General features: G+C 45.0%; 1 protein-coding gene across 1 annotated transcript; it reads right to left on the bottom strand.

The window, feature by feature from the left end:
* Positions 1–2,164: 2,164 nt before the first annotated feature.
* On the bottom strand, positions 2,165–16,848 carry LOC135055312 (CD5 antigen-like). The gene is made up of 5 exons (XM_063959210.1): positions 16,792–16,848; positions 15,815–15,841; positions 12,602–12,919; positions 8,386–8,703; positions 2,165–3,948 (listed from the first exon to the last, which is right to left on the bottom strand). Exons 1-5 carry the CDS (start codon positions 16,832–16,834, stop codon positions 3,944–3,946), a joined length of 711 nt encoding a protein of 236 aa, XP_063815280.1. The 5' UTR covers positions 16,835–16,848; the 3' UTR covers positions 2,165–3,943.
* Between the last annotated feature and the right edge of the window lie 6,687 nt (positions 16,849–23,535).

Genomic DNA, 23,535 nt, shown 5'->3' on the forward strand with positions numbered 1-23,535 from the left:
GGTCTGTGTATTGGATCTCTCCTTGTGTGAAAGGCAGCCCCAGATTTAAAGAAAAATCCTCAAGTATCAATCATTGCGAGTTCCTGCATATTGCAGCCACACGGGAGTGTGTACCACTGTAATTTAACAAAGCTGGTGCTCCATTGGGAAGGGTGAAAGGGATAAGCACAGGTGTTCCTTTGCTGGGTCCACATTCCCGGGTATAGAGAATGCAATCCTGAGATGGCATTTACTAGCAACAAAAAGCATACAGTAGCCGCTGGTTACATTCTCAGGAAGTGGCCTCCCTTTAATGTGTAAGGGGGTGGCACTAAGAAGCGGGAAAAGAGGTACATCTGTGATTTCCCCGAGGTTCACTTCTTGGTAACATGGGAGAAGCAAAGAGACAGTAAGGGGTTATCAGTGCTTCATAAATGGGCCCCTAAAGTATTTGAACAGTTTCATTTAATATTTTGATAGCAGAAGGAAAGAATTGTTGTAGTCAGGACAGACTGTCCTTGATCTGACGTCAAATTCTACAGTATTTCTATGTAGACAAAAACACCAGTTGTGTCTTCATTGATTAGGGGCAGATAACTGACATATCTATACCACCATGAGCTTTATCCAAGTGAAGGTGAAATGAACATTAACAGTAACTCAGGGGCAGATGTATTAACCTGGAGAAGGCATAAGGAAGTGATAAACCAGTGATATGTGTAAGGTGCTAAAGGCACCAGCCAATCAGATCCTAACTGTTAATTTACATATTGCTAAACGATCATTACAGTATAATAAAATATAATATGTCATAAGAGGTTGTTGGTATATCGTTGGCCAATGATATCGGCCTGCCCACCAATCGTCCAGGTCATCTCTTGTCAAGCAGGTTCCTAACACTATGGGGCCAACATCTGGAACGCAGGGAACCCCCAAACATGATCCAGCAAAGGACCCTTGGATCATGTTTGGGGGTTCCCTGCGTTCCGGATATACCAACAACCTCTTATGACATATTATATTTTATTATACTGTAATGATCGTTTAGCTCATCTGCACCCCCTTTGTCTGTGCATACTACTTTATTCTCAGCAGCATAGCACCTTTCATTACTGGAGGGTGTGCAATTTAGAACCATTTCCACTCCTTCTCAATTGCACCTTTCTTCTGTCCTCTTTCCCCTGTTATATGTCCCCCTCTTTACCACATTTTCTGTCTCCCCTTACCATAAGTTTAAAATTGGGCAGACTAGGTGGGCAGGAAATTACAAGTTTATAAGTGGATTTTGGGAGTGTTGCTGTTCAGGAAGGGTTCAGTTCTGGAGAATTGTGATTGTGAAATCAGAATTATTGAGACATAAACTGAATTTGTGGAGTGAAAGAGGGAAGAGCTGAGGAGGACTCCCAGAGTCCCAGGCAGTAGACTTTGGGGGATGAGGAGAGTTTGGTACTGCCAGCAGAAAAAGACAGAGGGGAGGTGATGTGTTCCTGTATCAGAGGAATAAATAAGTTCAGTTTTAGATGTTGGGGCAAATGTATTAAGCCTTTGAGAGTGATAAAATGGGGAGAGTTAAAGCACCAACCAATCAGCTCCTGTCATTTTCAAAAACAGTCTGTAACATGGCAGTTAGAAGCGGATTGGCTGGTACTTTGCCTCTCTCCATTTTATCACTCTCCAAGGCTTGGTACATCTCCCCCCAACTTTCAGAAAGCATTGGGACCTCCAGTAGAAGTTGGAATAAAAACAGGGCCACGAGAAAGGACTGATGAAGAGAGGTCAGGGTAGGCGAGGCAAATTTGGGTGTCATCAGCATAAAGGTGGTTCTGGAGGTCGAAAAAGCAGAAGAGATCTCCAATGCAGGAGGTGTAAAGGGGGAAGAGAATAGGGGCAATAACAGACCCTTGGGGAATGCTGACAGGTAGAGGTAGAGAGGGGTATATGGAGTCATGGAGGAGACCGAGAAGAAGCAGTTAGTGAGGCAGGAGGACAGCCAGGAACAGACAGAGCAGGACAGAGTTTATGTTTGGGGGTATGAATGTGTTTGCATAGAGCCTGAGTGTGTATTTAATGGCAGCTTGGTGTGCTTGTAGAACTGACAGACACAGTGGGTTGCTATGCACAGCCATGGGATAAATACCTCTGCTTTAGATGTGTGTAACAGAAAGGACTCTCAGTGCTGCATTCCTCATGGTAGAATGTATTTTTTTTATTATCAAAATACAATTCTTATATGTGTCTTTTTACTGAATGGAGCATTTAACACTGTGCCTAGAAACGTGGACTATCGTTGCTAAATGCCAAAATAACACACAATTTATTATTAAAGTGCTTAATGATCACAAAATAGATAAATATTATAAACTAAAGTAAACCGTATGGATGTCAGCTGAAGGCGGTGAGTATAAGAAGTCCTCCATAGCTCTTCAGCCACAATTCTGGCTAACGTGTGGATGGATTTATTATTTGATCAATAATTTAAGATGTTAAAGAAAAAAACTCTCTCTGACAGTAATTGCAGATCAGATTCTAGCTATCACTTATATCTAATACATTCTATTACAGAGAGGTAGAATCTGATTGATTGGTTGCTATGGGTAACTTCTCCAATTATGTAGAAGGTTTCATGAGTCTCCCTAATACAAAATATGAACATATTACTCTTTATATGCCTTTGTGGGTAAATCAAACAGAAGAAGAAACTTTGTGAAAACTCTTGAAATTGAGATAAAATATATATCCAGAGGCCAAACTTGGGTTTTGGATTGCTTGTAAGTCCCTCCCTCGTGAATTCAGGTGTCATTTCACCTCCTTATCCAGTATCGGGAGAAGCCTCCTTATCCAGCTCCAGGAGAAGCCTCCTTATCCAGCTCCAGGAGAAGTTTCCTTATCCAGCACCGGGAGAAGCCTCCTTATCCAGCACCGGGAGAAGCCTCCTTATCCAGCACCGGGAGAAGCCTCCATATCCAGCACCAGAAGAAGCCTCCTTATCCAGCACCGGGAGAAGATAGATACCTTCAAAACATAATGGGTCTCCTCCTTATCCAACTCCGGGAGAAGAAGCCTCTTTATCCAACACCGGGTGAAGAAGCTTCCTTATCTAACACCAGGAGAAGAAGCCTCCTTATCCAACACCAGGAGAAGAAGCCTCCTTATCCAACACAAGGAGAAGAAGTCTCCTTATCCAACACCAGCAGAAGAAGTCTCCTTATCCAACACCGGGAGAAAAAACCTCCTTATCCAACACCGGGAGAAGAAGTCTCCTTATCCAACACCAGGAGAAGAAGTCTCCTTATCCAACACCGGGAAAGATGTCTCCTTATCCAACACCGGGAGAAGAAGTCTTCTTATCCAACACAGAGAGAAGAAGTCTCCTTATCTAACACCGGGAGAAGAAGTTTCCTTATCCTACATCGGGAGAAGAAGTCTCCTTATCTAACACCGGGAAAAGAAGCCTCCTCATCCAACACCAGGAGAAGAAGCCTCCTTATCCAACACTGGGAGAAGAAGCCTCCTTATCCAACACCTGGAGAAGCCTCCTTATCCAACACCGGGAGAAGAAGCCTCCTTATCCAACACCTTGAGAAGAAGCCTCCTTTTCCAACTTCGGGAGAAGAAGCCTCCCTATCCAAAACCGGGAGAAGAAGCCTCCTTATCCAACACCGGGAGAAGAAGCCTCCTTATCCAACACCGGGAGAAGGGAAGTACCTCCAAAACATAATGGGCATGTTTCAGAGGTGCACACAATGTTCCCTTCTTTAATAAACATAATGCTATGGGGATGAATTAGCAACTAATATCAGCTTCTGAACAATACATGTATGCTTTTGGAGAAGGACCTTATCTTGGCTGGCATATACAGAGTTACAGAGTAAGTTGTGGGTGTGCTCCGTCTTTGCGATAACTAATCTTAAAAGTGATCCATGGTTAGACTGGAATTATTTCTTTATGGAGACTTGTCCTGCCTTCAGCCTGTAAAGATATAATGTCATTAATTATTGATACAATAATTCTATTTATTACTGTATTGTTCCTTTACATTATTTTATTATCGTTCAGCCAGAGTTAGAAATATGAGCCCTACTTGCTAATCTGATAGACAAGTCCAACACTGTATGACGGGCCCCAAAATAGTTAGGTTTAGGCTGCGGGGAGAGGGTTAGGGTTAGGCTGTGGGGAGAGAGGGTTAGGCACCATTGGGAAGGGTTAGGCTGCGAGGGAGGGGAGGGTTAGGTAGGGCTGCCATCAGAAATTGTGGGGCCCGGGACTGACAAAATAGACAGGGCCCCTCCCCACCCCAAAAAAAGATTCTGCCGCACTGCTCCACCCCTATGTAATATCATACATTGTGACAGTACATATAGGTGATTCACAGACTGGTGCAGCTCTCCAGGTATTGGCGGTAGGAGCTAGGGGTGGGTCCCCCTTTCTGTAAGGGCCCGGGACACCAGTCCCCACAGCCCCCCCCCCCCCCCGATGGCTGCCCTGGGGTTAGGCTGCGGCTAGGGAAGGTTAGGGGGCTGGGGATTAGGGATAGCACACTTACCTAGTAAGTGTCGGGATCCCGATCATCGGGATGCCGCTGTCGGTATTCTGTCCGCCAGCATCCCAAGCACTGGGATCACAATACCATCCTGCTGCAAGCATCTGCCACTGCTGTGTGTGGCATGGAAAGGTGGGTAGGAAGGGGACAAGAGAGTTATTAGTTGCAACTTAGCACTTTAGTGTTAGGCAAGCCCCCTCTCATAATGTCGAAACACCTATCCTTGATGTGGCCATGCCCCCAGTCCTAACATGCTTACTCTCTGATGTTGGGAGGTATGCAATGACTGCTTTCACTAAGATTGTGTGAGGGGGAGATTTATCAACGTGTATGAAGTCTAGGTACTAAAACATGGGGGGTGTCTATTCATGAAGCAGTGAAAAGAGTGGAGAGAAGTGAGCCAGTGGAGAAGTTGCCCATGGCAACCAACAGTGCCGTAACTAGACATTTTAGCGATGTGTGCAAGAAACAGCATCGGCGCCCCCCCCTTTATACAAATAAGAGCCAGCGTGTGCCAAAAATATATGGGCGTGGCTTCATGGGGAAGGGGCATGGCCACAGTGCTCCCTTTTACACATTAGGGGTCGCAGAGTCCCCTTTTACACGGCATGGCAGGCAGAGACCCCTTTTACACATTAAGCAGGTAGAGCTCCCTTATACACATAAGGCAGGCAGAGCCCCCTTTTACACATAAGGCAGGCAGAGTCTCCTTTTACACATTAGGCAGGTAGAGCTCCCTTTTACACATAAGGCAGGCAGAGTCTCCTTTTACACATAAGGCAGGCAGAGCCCCCTTTTACACATTAGGCAGGTAGAACTCCCTTTTACAAATTATGGCAGGCAGAGCTCACTTTTACATAGCACGGCAGGTAGAGTCCCCCTTTCACACATTAGGCAGGTAGAGTCTCCCTTTTTGACACATTAGACAGGCAGATCCCCAATTTTACACATTGTGGTAGGCAGTCCCCATTTTTTTACACATTATGGCATGCAGTCCTACTTTTTTTTACACATTATGACAGGCAGTCCCCCTTTTTCACACAATATGGCAGGCAGTCCCCCTTTTTTACACATTAGGCAGGCAGAGTCCCCTATTTTAGACATTATGGCAGTCAGTCCCCATTTTTTACACATTATGGCAGGCAGTCCCCCTTTTCTTTTCTTTTTTTACACATAATGGCAGGCAGTCCCCCTTTTATGGGGCGAGAGAGAGAGAGAAGTGGTTTATACTCACCTTCATCTGTGACCTGCGATCAGGCATCCACTGGCGGCGGGAGGCAGGCGCCGCCGGCAGGACTCGTAGAAGAACTAAGATCATTGCAGTGAAGGGGGGGGGTGAAAGCGCCGCTCAGAGTCCCGGCGGGAGACAGGCGGCAGCAGCGCTGGAGTACTGACAGTGAATACTGACAGTGGCTGCGGCCGTGCAGGGTGTGCTGTCGATGGTGCGCCTTCAGTGCATGTGCACACACCTAGTTACGGCCCTGGCAACCAATTACCTGCTCCGTACAATTGTATAGTATGCAAATTATAAAATGTTACTTCAGTGCTGATTGGTTGCCATGGACAACTTCTCCACTGGCTCACTTCTCCACACTTTTCACTGCTTCATGAATAGACCCCATATATGAGCTTGCTAATTAGGGACAAGCTTGGTATAGAAGCCAATAATAACAGGTTAGTTTTTCCTGTTCATTCGTTTCATGTTACATGTTAATTTTCTTTACAAATACACATCACCCCCTCGCTGGCATGTAAAGGGTTACAATTCCCTCTCTATCTCAAAGCAGCTGCTGCTGGAAAGATAAGGCCACTCTGATACTACCAGCAGTGAACAGGTTAAATCGCATAAGGAATTACAAGTAAAAAATCTTTACTGTAAACTGACACTAATTTGTCGTTTCTTATATACAGAATAAATAAAGCAGCCCTGCCAGGGTAGAAGGGATTACAGAGGAGAGAGGGAAGAGAAACAGTGAGGTGTCAGTGAGGTGAGGATAGACAAGAAAAACAGGGAGGTGCGGCAATAAAATAAATAATTTATTGCAGAAATGTATCTGAGCAAAATAATCTCTCCAGTGCAGCTGGATATTCTTCAGCTTCCTCATGAAGACTGGCCCAGGGTCTTAAGGGTTAATTTTACGTTATTACAAAATCACGGATTTACCAAGGATCCTAGCACATTAAATTATTGGCTTGCAATTGCATGTTATTGCATAATTTGAATATTGCATAGTTTCCTGGGAGCTCTCGTAATGCATTGTCCCCAGTTAGCTTAGCAGATAGGGCTGGTGTTTTAAGTGACATACTGTAGAATGTCTCCTTTGGTAACATTACGTAGCTTAGCAATGTTATATGATTGACCCTTCCTTAAGAAATCCCAAAAATACGTCTGAGCTTTAACGCTGATATCGCACTGTCATTTGTAGCACGAAGGGACAAATCAATTTTCTTCTCAAGATATTTCTAACCTCATGTTAAAGTGCAGTCATTGTGTACACTGTACACACAGTGAAAGGCAGCCTTTTTATTGGCTAAAGCAATACTCATGAGACTGCACCTTATACTTATACAAGTGACCTCTCTGAGGTGAACACTGGAGGCTGCCATTTTGTTTGCTGGATTAATAGTAAAATGTAGACCTTCCAACATGACCTCTTCCATCTGGTACAAAATGCTCTGCTCATGGACTTCCGTCTTAATTTATGATAGCAATCAGCGGTGCTGAACTTGTTGAAAGAGGTGGAAGCTACTGTGCATACTCCTGTCTACCTGTTCTCCAGGGAGGCTTCATGCCCTATCCCAAGATGGCCTCTACTGAGCATGTGTGGGAGCCATCTTGAGACTCTGTGTTGTGTGATTTTGTGGGAGACAGAAGTCTCCTGCTTAACTTCTATGAGAGACCTGTGATTCCCTGCATATAAAGCACTGCTGTCGGTTTGCAGCCCACACTCACCAGCTGGTGAGCTGTATGAAACCAGACTCTGCTCAAGCTCTGCTCCATCACCAGTGTGCATGTAACAGTGAGTACGGCTGTACCTGCTATCTATTAATAAACCAACACCATTGGTTAAGTAACTGGGCTGTCCATAGTTTGAGTCTTCAGCTGGTATATGACTCTGCAGTATTAACACCTGTACATATCATTTTCAACTGAACTAGTTCAGTGATGAGAGAGGTGTTTCAACACAGGTGGCTGCAATCATAAATTAAGAAGAAAGTCCAGGAGCAGAGCAAAAGGGGTCATGTTTGAGGGTCTAAAAATGCAGCCTACCAATTGGTAAATATAGCCCACAAAACATCTATCCCTGGTACAAACATTATATGTAGGCTTACCATACTATCCCTTTAATCCGGGACGCTCATGGATTACACAGGTTCTGTGGCTGATCATAACCAGGTGGAATGCAGGCTTGAAGTCAGCCAGCCACAGAACCTGTATAATTCATTAGTGTCCCGGTTTAAAGGGATAGTATGGTTAAGCCTAATTAAGCCATGAAAAAAGGAGGGCGTCTCCATTGTTTAGATAGATTAGGTCATGGCCCAGGTGAGTCAGATGTGCAAAGATTTTCTGTAACATAGGTCACCTCTTTTGATACACCCCTATGGGGTCAGGGTGCGTGGTGCACACGTAAAAATTGCGCCTGCAGATCTGCGCACAATTCCAGAGACTATTCGTCGAATGCCACAGGGAGGAAGGTGGGGACCAGCACAGAGACTGCACAAGGGCCCCATTCTCTCAGATGAATGCATCACTGCTCAGAATGGCCTACTACTTCCCCAGTGATTTCCTTGCACGGTGTCCTTACATCAGCCCATGTGGGCAGCAGTGCTGTCACATGACAGGAGACTGACATAAGCTCACGTACCTGTGCAGTAAACGCTGACATCCTCGTCATGGGTGCAGTCATTGTGTGCCCACACACGGTGCTTACACTTATCCAGCGATGGTTCCTCTCCCTCACACTGGACATCATCCAACCAAATCTGCCCTTTTGATTGGCCAAACCGTTTCCTCCTTGGAGTGTGCTGCTGGTAGGCTCCACACTGCAGCTGTCTACATGCCACGTTGGCATCTTTGTCGTCCCAGAGGTCATCGCACACGCTTCCCCATTCCCCGCCGTGATAGACCTCCAGCCGTCCAGCACATCTGTTGGGACCGTCAACCAATCTGACTTGAAAAGGTTCTATGTGTAGAGGAAAAGTACATGGTCAGTGGGGACAGCAATAGACAAAAACATTTTTCTTTTTAACTGATGATATAAATAACTGGCTGCAGTGCTCAGAAAGAAGTCAAGGCAAAACACTGCGTTAAAATGAAGTGAACGTTGCAGAAGTGCACAGTTTCGGACTGGGGCATGAAGGGCCCACTAGGGGAATGCAAGGGTAGGGGCCCATGCTTAGGGGTGTGGCCAGACTCCTGGGCTGTGTGGCCAGTCTCCAGACGGGACATGGCCAGCCAACACAAAGACTTGGCTCAGAGGCGTCACTTACTTGTAAAACACCCGGTGCAGGTGTGGTGGCGAGAAGGGGGAGTGGCTTCACAGCAGGGATGTGGCTTCATGACAGGGGGCGTGGCTAAGCGCCCCGACCCCGTTTTCAGCACATCGTGGGTCCGGGGGACGTGGGCTTCCCCGGAGACTTGTCCATCTGCAGTGCTGCCTTCTGCATTGTGACAGGAGCTGGGTTGCAGCACATTATGTTATAGTGCAGCATCCTGCTCCTGCCACTCAGGAGCCTGCACTTTGGTGTCACCCCTCGGAGGGTAACACACGAGTGCGGGCCGCACCCCCCTTGTGTCGCCACTGACTTGGCTAACCATTAGTGTAAATGATTGCCGCTTTAAAAAAACGGCTGAGATCAGCCAGCATTCCGCACCTCCAGCAAACATGGACACTATTACATCTTGCCTCATGTCTGTTTAGTTTATGTAATATTATTGCAAGCATGACAAATATTCAATAAGCCACGCAACTGATAAAACATCCCTACTATAGTTGCAGCAAGTCTGTACTGAGAAGGGGGGTAATTCAGATCTGATCGCAGCAGCACATTTGTTAGCTAATGGACAAAACGATGGGGGGTAATTCCAAGTTGATCGCAGCAGGAAATTTTTTAGCAGTTGGGCAAAACTATGTGCACTGCAGGGGAGGCAGATATAACATGTGCAGAGAGAGTTAGATTTGGGTGGGTTATTTTGTTTCTGTGCAGGGTAAATACGACCTGCTTTATTTTTGCACTGCAATTTCGATTGCAGATTGAACTCACCACATCCAAATCTATCTCTCTCTGCACATGTTATATCTGCCCCCCCCCCCCTGCAGTGCACATGGTTTTGCCCAACTGCTAACAAAGGCCCTCATTCCGAGTTGTTCACTCGTAAGATTTTTTCGCAACGGAGCGATTAGTCGCAAACTGCGCATGCGCAGCGTTCGCAGTGCGCCTGCGCCAAGTAAATTTGCAAAAAAGTTTGGTATTTTACTCACGGCCTAACAAAGAAATTTCATCGTTCTGGTGATCGGAGTGTGATTGACAGGAAGTGGGTGTTTCTGGGCGGAAACTGGCCGTTTTATGGGTGTGTGCGAAAAAACTCTGCCGTTTCTGGGAAAAACGCGGGAGTGTCTGAAGAAACGGGGGAGTGTCTGTGCGAACGCTGGGTGTGTTTGTGACGTCAAACCAGGAACGAAACTGACTGAACTGATCGCAGTGGCAGAGTAAGTCTCGAGCTACTCAGAAACTGCAAAGAAATTTCTATTCGCAATTCTGCTAATCTTTCGTTCGCAATTCTGCAAAGCTAAGATTCATTCCCAGTAGGCGGCGGCTTAGCGTGTGCAAAGCTGCTAAAAGCAGCTAGCGAGCGAACAACTCGGAATGAGGGCCAAAGTTCCTGCTGCCATCAACTCAGAATTACCCCCATGTGCACTGCAGATGGTGGGGGCAGATATAACATTTGCAGAGAGAGTTAGATTTGGGTGGGTTATTTTGTTTCTGTGAAGGGTAAATACTGTCTGCTTTATTTTTACACTGCAATTTAGATTTCAGTTTGAACATACCCCACCCAAATCTAATGATTTCTGCACATGTTATATCTGCCCCCCCTGCAGTGCACATGGTTTTGCCCATTAGCTAACACATTTGCTGCTGTGATCAGATCTGAATTAGGACCAATATGTGATACACAACAAGGGAATATATTTGTGGATCCTTTTCAACGTTGATGCTTAGGAAACATTCCCCAGAGTTTATTTTCCACATCGTTCCCCTTTCTCCCAGTCTGATGTCTTCATGAGCGCCGGGTGCGATGGCTTCTGGGCAGCTTTTGAGTTGAAAGATCCAGATTACGTCTTGCAAATGTGTCATGGTTCAACTAAGAAAGTGTGATACTGCTGCATCTGGGTTATGAAGAATGTCTACAGAATTCAATGGTCTGGGGAAGTGCTTTGATAATAAAATAATTTTATTTATTTTAATCCCTTATGATTTTTCTTGTATATACAAGGAAAGGAAGAGGAAGATATGGCACTGTGAAGATTGTTAACAATGTTTGAGAAATATTTCAATATGTGTATTGCACTAGGGTGATATGGTGCAGCACGGTAGACGTAGTGGTTTGCATTACTGACTCTAAGCACTGAGGTTTGATTCCTAATTGTGTGTAGTTTGTATGTTTTCCCTGTGTTTCCCGGGAGCTCCAGTTTCCTTCCACAATGATTGAGCGGAATAAACACATGGAGGAGGGATGAAGGTGTATGTATGCCCAGGGCTGCCATCAGAAATTGTGGGTCCGGGACTGACAAAATAGGCAGGGCCCCCTACTTCCCCAAAAGGTGGGTGGAGCTGTGGATAATGTGGGTGGATCTACAGCAGGGGTGGGGGATCAATCAGTGTGTTAACCATTAAAAAAAAAAAGAATTGTCAACTGTGGGGTTGGCTGTTATCATATTTATCTAAAACAAACAAAGAATATTTCTGTTCTGAATGCACACATATCATGGATCTGTAATAAGCGTACGCTGCCAAATTCAAAATACAGCCATTGTCTCTTCATGGCTGGCTGCTGGACCGTGACTTGCCATGAGGGTCCGGGCCCTGACTCAAGTCCCGGCAGTCCCCCCCTGATGGCAGCCCTGCGTATACCTACCTCTCAATTGCCAAGTGTGTTATTATTTTCTTTTTTACCTCCAGACCTGATCACATACATTCATGTCATCATGTCATGTCCCCAATGACGTTACCTGCCCAGTACTATTAGCCTACACACCCAAACTTTTTTTTTGGAATGTGTATCATACATATTATTGGCAGGAGGTTTATGCGTGCATAGAAAGCAGCATGGGAAGGAGAGAAATGTAAGGCTTTGCGGGAAAGCCAAGACCTGTGAGACAACTAAATGGCCATACACACTAGACGAGATTTTGAAAGATCTCACTCAGAATGGCCGATCTGAGCGAGATCTTTCACAATCTCGTCCAGTATGCACACTAAATGTCATTAATGCCCCCCCGCAGCCGCCAATATCGGAGTCGGTGAGGGTCGTCTAGTGTGTAGGGCCCTTTAGCGACACCTTTACAAAAGCCAGGAAGACTCCTTCAACATGACTATTATTATTATTTTAATTTTATTTGTTTTTTAATATACATTAGACTGACACAAGTGGAAAAATAGGGTTAACTTGCCTTTTAAACATGTTTTTGTTACACATAGTCACATTTTATAGTTATATATTTAGATATTTTTCAGTTTCCATAAACCTACCTGCTTTGATGATTATAGTGTAATGCATTTTGACATATTACATGAGAATAAAACAACAAGAGGTAGGCGTATCAAGCCTTGGCGAGAGATAAGAAGTGGAGCTACTAACTGTCACTTACCTATCACAGTCTTTGAAATGACAGTTGTAAGCGGATTATTTGCTTTGGCCTACTTCTCCATTGTGTCTCTCTCCAAGGCTTGGTACACCTCACCCTGTGAGAGGTGATGCACTATGCAGTGTAATGAGTTTGTATGGATTTGAGGCAGATTGCGGCTGTTGTGCAGACACACATACCCACGCACACATGGCAATGATAAGTAACTCCGTACCTCTGCAAGACACCCAGACATCCTCCCAGTGGGTACACCTGTGTCCCTCTGTCGCAGTCACTTGGCAGTCAGACAGCGACTGCTCATCCCCCGTGCACTGAACCTGGTTCCGCCAGATGGCGCCGCTTCCTTTCTTATGCCAGCCGCAACGCTTGGCAAAGATTGGGGAACCACATTTCAGCTGCTGACAAACCACTCTGGTGTCCTGCTTATCCCAGTTCTGGCTGCACACAGTGGCCCATTCCCCGTCGTGGTTGACCTCCAGCCTCCCGCTGCAGTTATTGCTTCCCCTGACAAGTCTGATCTTCAGTGATTCTTCTAAAATAAACAGCATGATAGTGTTAGTCTGGGGGCAGATTGTTCTACAGCAAAGGTTCCCAACACTAGTTCTCAAGCACCACTCACACAATGGTCCATGTTTGAGCACAGGTGGATGAATCAAAATGGCACTAATTAAGTCACCTCTACTCAAGCATGTGTTCCTTTATAACTGTTAGGGGCCGTACAGACGGGGAGATTTCCCCAGAGATGTGTGCTGAGCGATCTAGCACGAACGCTCAGCAGACATCTCCCCCCTGTGCTGAGTGAGGAGGGGGGGGGGGGGGGCACGCTCGTTTCACCCAGTGGTGAAATGAGCGATGTGCTAGATTGTGCCAGGCCAATCTAGTACCGGCGATAGCAACGCGTGGGACCGCGCATCACTATCGCTATGGGGCATACACGTGGAGAGATCCGTGCTTCATTTCTAAGCAATCTAGTCAGATCTCTCCGTGTGTACCCTGTTTAGAGAGAGAACACAGGTGGAGAACACTGCTTGTTATAATTATAGTCTAATTAGGATAATTAGGAAAATAACATTATAGTCATGACCAGTTATACAATCTGAGATCAATTTATATACTAAGGGGCCTATTTATCACCATCCTCATCCAGGATGCGGATGACAAGTGATAAAATCGCCCAAACTCGCACTGGGATAACTGATTACATCACAGGTATGTATCAATTATCGCGTGCAGGGACAGAGCTTGCGGTCAAGCTCTGTCCCTACGATGACACTCCGTAGCATCATCGGTGTATTTTTCGTAAATAATACCCCAATGTCCTGCTGCGCATGTGCCGCCCCCGCCGACATCGCCGCTGCCCGGTCGACCCACCCCCGTTGTGACTATCCCCGCGCCGCATACCCCCCCCCCCCCCAGGCAGGATATATATACTTGCCAGTCCACACTGCCCGTGCTGGGCTGCCGGGCGCCGGATCCTGTGCGCTGCGGTGACCGCGTCACTTTACTGCACCGGGGTCACATTGCAGCATATGGGGGACCCGGCGCCCAGCAGCGATCTCACCGGAGCAGCGGACACCAGCTCACTGGACAGGTGAGTATGGGTTTTTGGTGTTTTTACTTTTTTTTCTATTTACACTGTGATCAGCTGTTGTGTCCATCGGACACACATAGCTGATCACTGGAGCTGGGCTCCCGGAAAAGCTTTCTCTGCCAGGGGCAGAGAAAGCTGGGCAAATGCCACATTATCACAGTGCTGCCCTGTGACCTCGCCAGCCTGAGCTGGCGAGATTATCACAGGGCACACTGCGGTATTTTTTCCACATTTTTTTTTAGTAAATCTGGTCAGATCGCATTTCCCATTATAAGTATGGGGAATGCGATGTGGGTTACTAAAAAAAAGTGAATTAAAGGGTTTGGAGCAGTTTTTCATTAAAACTGCTCCAAATGTCCTTTAATACATACAGGTGTTAATAATATAACGTGAAAAGGGTGTGAAAACAGAAAACACCCTTTTCACATTATTTCAGTAAAAATAATGTTAATAAATAGACCTCTTAAGCTAGATACACACTATATGATTATCTGTCCAATCTTTCTGGTTGGAACGAAAATCTCATAATGGATGGGAGTAATTGACATTTGATCATTTGCTCCGAAACACTGGAAAACAGATAAAAATGGTCATTCAGACAAATTGGTTAAATCTGTTTGATTTAACCAACTTATCCAAACAACATTCCCCCATTCCCCCCCCCCCCCCCCCCCCCCGTTTTGTAGGTTTTGGGAGTAAATGGTTGATTGTCATTTGCTCCCATACATTACCAGATTTTTATTCCAACCAGCCAGATTGGACAGAAATTGGGAGATGTACTAAGCCGAGGAGAGAGTAAAGTACAAAGCAATCATCTCCTAACTGCCATGTTACAGGCTGTTTCTGAAAAAATACAGCTAGGATCTGATTGGCTGATACTTTATCTCTCTCCACTTTAACACTCTCCTAGGATTAGTACATCTTCCCCATAATCTTATAGTGTGTATCCATCTTAAGGTTTCTATAAAAGCACTATGTGTAAGCAAAGAAGTAGTTAATAGAGATGATGTATCAAACCTTTGAGAGAGATAAAGTAGAGTAGTTGCCCATAGCAACCAACCCATGTTTGAGTAGACCTCTGTATACATTTGTAACCACTGGAATTAGACAGACTAGACATGTAAACAGTCTATACCAGCCCAATAATACCGCTTTCAGATCGCAAATTGCGCGTCGCATCCGGGTATTGGACCCTGTGAACTGGCTTCTGCTGGGTCGGGTTTCCATCGGGGGCGGGGACCGCGGCGGCATCGGGGATCATCTCTGCGCCTCTCCCTATGCTGTGAACGGGTATAGGTTTTGCATTGACCCGTGTAATCCATTCACACTGCACCTGATCCGGTAATAACCCAGGAATAACCCTCCTTTATTCCCGGGTTGAATTACCGGGCCAGGCGACCAGGGAATTCGGGAGTGACCCTTTCACACCTCACAGTGACCCGTGTTGACCCAGCAAAATACCGGGTCGATACCAGGTTATTTGTGTGGTCTGACAGGGGTATAAGTAACCCATGGGACGTCCAAATGTTTTACATAAATTATATATATATATATATATATATACACACCAACGAGGTATGTTTTTGTCACTGTACACCTGTTCTTGATAAAAGTCTCACGACTGAAACGTTGAACGCAGGGACGCTGTCCGTCTGATTATTCCCAATAACAAGTCTTGTGAGTGCCGCCCGTTGGTGTGTGTATGGCTGAGTCTTCTAAGTCTCATGGAGGGCACCCGAGCAGAATGTTCCTTTGGTCAGTGAAGCGAGTGCCGGCATAACGATTTAGCGATATATATATATAAAAGCACCATCAACTTTAATTTATCTCACCTACCTGAAACTGCGACACCAACAAGGGAACCTGCAATAAAACAGATAGTTAGCACTGCGCATGTAATTAACTGACACGCACTTACGGAGCGTCATTACAGTTGCGGGGTGTAACAGTACTTTTGTGGTGTCGAATAAAATGTGCAAGCATTGCAAAATGTGGCTGTATTTGTGGTAGGGCATATTAACCACTTGGAATTCAGTGATGCATTCTTAATATACATCTTTTAGGATGTGGTGTAATTTGTAATTTTTCATATTGATGAGGATGATGGACAAATCTTTGCAACGTGCACACACAAACACACACACATACTGCATGTGTGTGTGTATGTATATATATATATATATATATATATATATACTAAATTAGAAGTTGCCCATAATTTTTATATAAATAAAGCTTAAATTACACGCATACAACTCTCAACCGCAGTTTTGTCACCATGTTTAAAGTAATATTTTTGGGTCACATGTATGATCCTGAAATACCCCTTTCATACTTCAAGTGTGCCCCTTGCCTACACTTGTATGTGTGCTGTTTACCAATATTTTCAGTAATGCCATAGCAACCAATCACTATTCAGCTTTTATGTGCTTAAAGCAGGTCAGATGATGAAAGCAAAGCTGCAATTGGTTATTCAGGTGTTAGAGCAGATTTCCACTTTTCAGCAAAGTTTGTAAATATGTTTAATCTTATTAATTATGTTTCCCACCTAGTTCATTGCGCACTCCACAAAGTAAATCAGACAGCGATCCAGTCTGAATTACCCCCCCCCCCCCCCCCCCCCCCCCAGGGCAATGTAATAACAATTGTTTTTCTATAATATATTGAACATTACAGTTGATTAAATATTACCCCCAAAACATTCCAAGAACATCCAGCAGCTTCTATACATCAAATAAAATATTCACAACAGTGACCGGCACAACCTGCACCGCAATCCCCGTGTTCCAAACACAGCTGTATCAGATACTCACCTACTAGGAAGGTCACCAACGCGTTCATGGCTGTGGACGTCATGATCCGTATGGAGGTTAAATGTTGATGTGAATCCTTTATATGAAGCAACTGTTTATATGTCCTAGAGAAGAGCCGGCTCAGCAGAATTACTGCTGATAGGAAGTCCTACTGTCTCCGTAGTGGTGGCACCATAAGAATCACTGAGCCAGCAATTAAAAATCTGCTATTGGATACAATATCATTCTGAGCCTGTGCATTACTGAAATAAACAGCACACCTGTAACTAAGCACTTGCTCGCCTCTGACTAGCATGACGCTGTCCTCTAACATACGAGGGGTCTTCCATTCTAGGTGAAAACCTCACCCTTAAAATCTCATAGTAGGGTCTACCAGCAGCCGCAACTCATACATCAACAGGAGAGTAAAAAGGTCTATTTACTAAGCATTGGATTGAGATAAAGTGGACGGAGATAAAGTACCAGCCAACCAGCTCCTAACTGTCACTTTTCAAACGCAGCCTGTGACGTGACAGTTAGTAGCTGATTGGCTGGTACTTTATCTCCATCCAAGACTTAGCTGGACATGTACTAAGCAGTGATAAAAGTGGAGAAGTGAGCCAGGGGAGAAGCTGCCCGTGGCAACCAATCAGCTGCTCTGTATACTTTTATAGTATGCAAATTATAAATGTTACGTCAACGCTGATTGGTTGCCATGGGCAACTTGTCCACTGGCTCACTTCTCCACTTTTATCACTGCTTAGTACATGTCCCCCTTAGTACAGGCCTGGCCAACCTGTGGCTCTCCAGCTGTTGTAAATCTACACATCCCAGCATGCCCTGCCGCAGCTTTTACATTCCCTAATAGCAAAACTGTGGCAGGGCATGCTGGGATTTGTAGTTTTACAACAGCTGGAGAGCCACAGGTTGGCCAGGCCTGACTTAGTAAATAGACCCTTAAGTGGGAGACAGATCAAAATTTCGAACACATGGAAAAATTATCCACACAAACCAATCAGATTCTAGCTGGGTTTTTTTAGAATACACTAGAGAAATGGTAGCTAGATTCTAATTGGTCGCTATGGGCAATTCTTCCACTTGTACTCTTTATATATATATTTTTTTCCCAGCACATCCGGCACAATATGGCCGTCCACCGGTGAGGGAAGTCCCACAAAGATTTTAACTAGCAGCCAGCACAATTTCTCTTAGTGCCTCTAGATTACTGGTTGCCCTAATAAGTCTGTGTAAGCATAGATCCTTATGTTGCATAACCTAGCAATACATATAGATCCCAACTGGAAACATTTAAGAATATTACATCACCCTTTTACAATACATACGGTCCATGCACGGTACAACCTGTTTACAACAGTACCAGGAGTAGAAGACATGCCAGACGGGCATAAACTTTATTTTTTCAATATGCCCGGCACACGGGGAATTTGATATATATTGGACTTGGTATATGGATGATAGGTCAACAGTCTATAGTTAGACCCCATATACTGTAGGTGGCCTAGTTGACCTAATATTGGCTGATCCACACCCATCGGACTTGCACTGGATTTAGTAAGACAAGAATTGCTGAGTTCTACTTAAGCATGACTATATTTATCATAGTGGATTTCCAGACTGCACTATTAAAGGAATTTAATATACTCAATGATCAAATGGGACAAGAATGTGGTTTCATTGCAACATCAGCCTGCTGAAATACTGTAAATAGCAAAATAACCGTCCAACTGTTCCCAGGGTAGCCTAAGGGCCAGATTGGCACTTGCCCCCTGAATTACGCAGGAACGTGATGCGTGATCTCTATCTGTGGAACAAAGAGAATGGATAGCTACTGTACTGCTATTATGGTAAGCTAACACTCCATTTACTTTCTATTACATTATGTATTTTAGGAAGAAGAAGAAGTGGGCACTGTGCCAGCAAATGTGGGTTCTCTTTCCCCACAGCTAGCGCATATTTCTGTCTCAGTTCCTGTGGTATATTTATATGGTCAGCTGATACCCCTTTCACACCGCAGCTATAACCCGGTAAATTGACGTTTTTTAAGCCTTCCAAAACGGTTCTAGCTGCGGTGTGAAAGCGCCACATTGAATTTACTGGTTACAGATTACTGATATTTTAAAACGGGTAAAAAGCAGGGTCCTATACGGTTCTGACCCGTATCATTGTGCAGTGTGAAAGGCTCTGAAACGGTATTTCCAAACCACAGAAGGCGATAGGCTGTCTCCATGCGTGATGTCACCAGGCAGAAGCAGGAAATAAACTGGAGGAAACACATGAGAGTGAAGAAGCGTTTTATTATACAGAATACAGTTTAAAACGGCAAATTGGAGTGATGAGGAGGTTAGGGAGCTGCTTAGGATCAGAGGGGGTGAAGAAATATGTAGACAAATCACTGGGACAGTGAAGGATGCAGTAATGTACAAAAACATGGTAAAGATAGCGCTTGAAGCTGTTGGGTTCCATCGTACGACCAGCCAAATTATTAATAATTAATTAATAATTATTAATAATGTGTCGGCCAGAAAAGTCCATTTATAATGACAACCACTGTTTTCTATGGGTGAAACGGGTTCAGTGTGAAAGGTACCAAAACGGTAATGAAATGGTAATATACTGGTTACAACATGCGATGTGAAGGGGGTTTAACTGCTCAGATCTGTTTTAAGAACCGTTTAAAGAACCATTTCAAAAGCAGGGTTTGCGATGTGAAAGCATGAGTGGACATGTTACTTTCCATTATGTGGCATTTTTAATGCATATTAAGACAATATATATATTTGTTACTTTTGGAAATCTTACCCTCTGGTTTTCCATCTGGGGCTCATGTAGAGCAGGAAAGAAGGTATAAAATACACTTTTTCCAAATGCACATGTAAAAAGGGAAACCCTATATATGTGTTGCATCAGTTTATGGGGCCTATTTATCAAATTATATTTACGGGATATCCTCCAAAAACACCCATTTTGTTGGGTTATCCGCAAATACTATATATCCTCTGTATCTAGGAGGGATATCTTCTGCAATCCCCTGTTTTCGTATACAAAAGCAGGCCATATAAGTTTCTATGGGGGTGCTTCAATGCCGAGATTACCTTTGCAGGGCTTGGCCCCGATCCGGAGCTTGGCCCAGGGGCTACATACATTTCTTCGGGGAGAAGATCCCTCCCTGATGACTTGCGTATACCCAGTGGCTTCTGGAGCAGGAAGTACAGGGATTGCATATGCTTTTTGAAGCCCCTGGCCCAAATGTATTAAGACTTAAAAAGTGATAAAGTGGAGATGGATAAAGAGAGATAAAGTACCAGCCAATCAGCTCCTCACTGCCATGTCACAGGCTCTGTTTTAAAAAAATGACAGTTAGGAGCTGATTGGCTGGTCATTTATCACTCTTTATCCATCTCCACTTCATCACTTTTTAAGGCTTAATACATTTGCACCCCTGTGCCGGTAACTCAAATATGATCCATTCCAACAAATAAAGGTTCCTTATTGCTGCAACTTAGATAAGGAATCTTTGATATCAGGGGCAGACTACAATCAATAACAATTATCACCTAAGCCTGGAGAAGAGGTACAGCAGAGAGAAGGGAAGAGACGGTTATCATAGACCAAGAACATTATTAAAAGTACATTGTTTACGTACTTCGCTCTTCTTAGAGGTCACGAATCACGATGACAATCAACAACATGGACTATAAAAATATAAGTGAAAAAATAATATATATTTTTTTGCCTGAGGATTCATCTGGAAGGTGCTATTTCTTATGTGGAAGGATCATCGTTTGTGTGTCAGTTATGGCCAATTCACTGGTATTTTTTGGATGACAATTTCCCATTGCTGATGTATAATTTATTGCATTAGACGGCGCCTTTGTATTGTTACATAGCCTCAGTTTGTACTGACCCGGTGTGTGACAGTATCGCTCTACAGTGCTAAGTCTGCTCAGCTCCCCCTGACTCCTGCTTTGATGTCCAACAAAGGTCAGACCTGCAGCCTAGGGAACTGTGACCACATTGACCAATAGGAAGCTGTACTCACACTACTATGCGTTCAGTATGTGTATACTAGATGTTATTAGACACCAGCGGATAATAGTTTGGTAGACATGCCAGGTGCATACAGCCTTAACAAGGAACTAGTGTTTATAGCAGTGCTCCTCAGTGACAGAACAGCCATACTCACAGTTCTGCTTCACAGGCACCAGGTAGCGTTGATGGAGCGGAGCATAAAATGGAGGCAGAGCCGGCCCTAACCAATATGATGCCCTAAGCAAGATTTTGGCTGGTGCCCCCTAGCACCACCGCTGGTTCCGCCTCTGATCTTGCACCTCTTTCCCAGCACCATCACTGTTCACCCATAACAGTCCTTATTTTGGTGTTTGTACCCCCTATATTTTAAATAGGAACAGGTCGCACATTTGGTGCACAGCACAAAAAGGTAGAGATGAGCGCCGGAAATTTTTCGGGTTTTGTGTTTTGGTTTTGGGTTCGGTTCCGCGGCCGTGTTTTGGGTTCGACCGCGTTTTGGCAAAACCTCACCGAATTTTTTTTGTCGGATTCGGGTGTGTTTTGGATTCGGGTGTTTTTTTAAAAAAACCCTAAAAAACAGCTTAAATCATAGAATTTGGGGGTAATTTTGATCCCAAAGTATTATTAACCTCAAAAAACATAATTTACACTCATTTTCAGCCTATTCTGAACACATCACACCTCACAATATTATTTTTAGTCCTAAAATTTGCACCGAGGTCGCTGTGTGAGTAAGATAAGCGACCCTAGTGGCCGACACAAACACCGGGCCCATCTAGGAGTGGCACTGCAGTGTCACGCAGGATGGCCCTTCCAAAAAACCCTCCCCAAACAGCACATGACGCAAAGAAAAAAAGAGGCGCAATGAGGTAGCTGACTGTGTGAGTAAGATTAGCGACCCTAGTGGCCGACACAAACACCGGGCACATCTAGGAGTGGCACTGCAGTGTCACGCAGGATGTCCCTTCCAAAAAACCCTCCCCAAACAGCACATGACGCAAAGAAAAAAAGAGGCGCAATGAGGTAGCTGTGTGAGTAAGATTAGCGACCCTAGTGGCCGACACAAACACCGGGCCCATCTAGGAGTGGCACTGCAGTGTCACGCAGGATGTCCCTTCCAAAAAACCCTCCCCAATCAGCACATGATGCAAAGAAAAAGAAAAGAAAAAAGAGGTGCAAGATGGAATTATCCTTGGGCCCTCCCACCCACCCTTATGTTGTATAAACAAAACAGGACATGCACACTTTAACCAACCCATCATTTCAGTGACAGGGTCTGCCACACGACTGTGACTGATATGACGGGTTGGTTTGGACCCCCCCCAAAAAAGAAGCAATTAATCTCTCCTTGCACAAACTGGCTCTACAGAGGCAAGATGTCCACCTCATCTTCACCCTCCGATATATCACCGTGTACATCCCCCTCCTCACAGATTATCAATTCGTCCCCACTGGAATCCACCATCTCAGCTCCCTGTGTACTTTGTGGAGGCAATTGCTGCTGGTCAATGTCTCCGCGGAGGAATTGATTATAATTCATTTTAATGAACATCATCTTCTCCACATTTTCTGGATGTAACCTCGTACGCCGATTGCTGACAAGGTGAGCGGCGGCACTAAACACTCTTTCGGAGTACACACTTGTGGGAGGGCAACTTAGGTAGAATAAAGCCAGTTTGTGCAAGGGCCTCCAAATTGCCTCTTTTTCCTGCCAGTATAAGTACGGACTGTGTGACGTGCCTACTTGGATGCGGTCACTCATATAATCCTCCACCATTCTATCAATGTTGAGAGAATCATATGCAGTGACAGTAGACGACATGTCCGTAATCGTTGTCAGGTCCTTCAGTCCGGACCAGATGTCAGCATCAGCAGTCGCTCCAGACTGCCCTGCATCACCACCAGCGGGTGGGCTCGGAATTCTGAGCCTTTTCCTCGCACCCCCAGTTGCGGGAGAATGTGAAGGAGGAGATGTTGACAGGTCGCGTTCCGCTTGACTTGACAATTTTGTCACCAGCAGGTCTTTCAACCCCAGCAGACCTGTGTCTGCCGGAAAGAGAGATCCAAGGTAGGCTTTAAATCTAGGATCGAGCACGGTGGCCAAAATGTAGTGCTCTGATTTCAACAGATTGACCACCCGTGAATCCTTGTTAAGCGAATTAAGGGCTGCATCCACAAGTCCCACATGCCTAGCGGAATCGCTCCGTGTTAGCTTCTTCTTCAATGCCTCCAGCTTCTTCTGCAAAAGCCTGATGAGGGGAATGACCTGACTCAGGCTGGCAGTGTCTGAACTGACTTCACGTGTGGCAAGTTCAAAGGGCATCAGAACCTTGCACAACGTTGAAATCATTCTCCACTGCACTTGAGACAGGTGCATTCCATCTCCTATATCGTGCTCAATTGTATAGGCTTGAATGGCCTTTTGCTGCTCCTCCAACCTCTGAAGCATATAGAGGGTTGAATTCCACCTCGTTACCACTTCTTGCTTCAGATGATGGCAGGGCAGGTTCAGTAGTTTTTGGTGGTGCTCCAGTTTTCTGTACGTGGTGCCTGTACGCCGAAAGTGTCCCGCAATTTTTCTGGCCACCGACAGCATCTCTTGCACGCCCCTGTCGTTTTTTAAAAAATTCTGCACCACCAAATTCAAGGTATGTGCAAAACATGGGACGTGCTGGAATTTGCCCATATTTAATGCACACACAATATTGCTGGCGT

Source organism: Pseudophryne corroboree, chromosome 1 (assembly GCF_028390025.1).
Source record: "Pseudophryne corroboree isolate aPseCor3 chromosome 1, aPseCor3.hap2, whole genome shotgun sequence".
Classification (NCBI taxonomy): Eukaryota; Metazoa; Chordata; class Amphibia; order Anura; family Myobatrachidae; genus Pseudophryne; species Pseudophryne corroboree.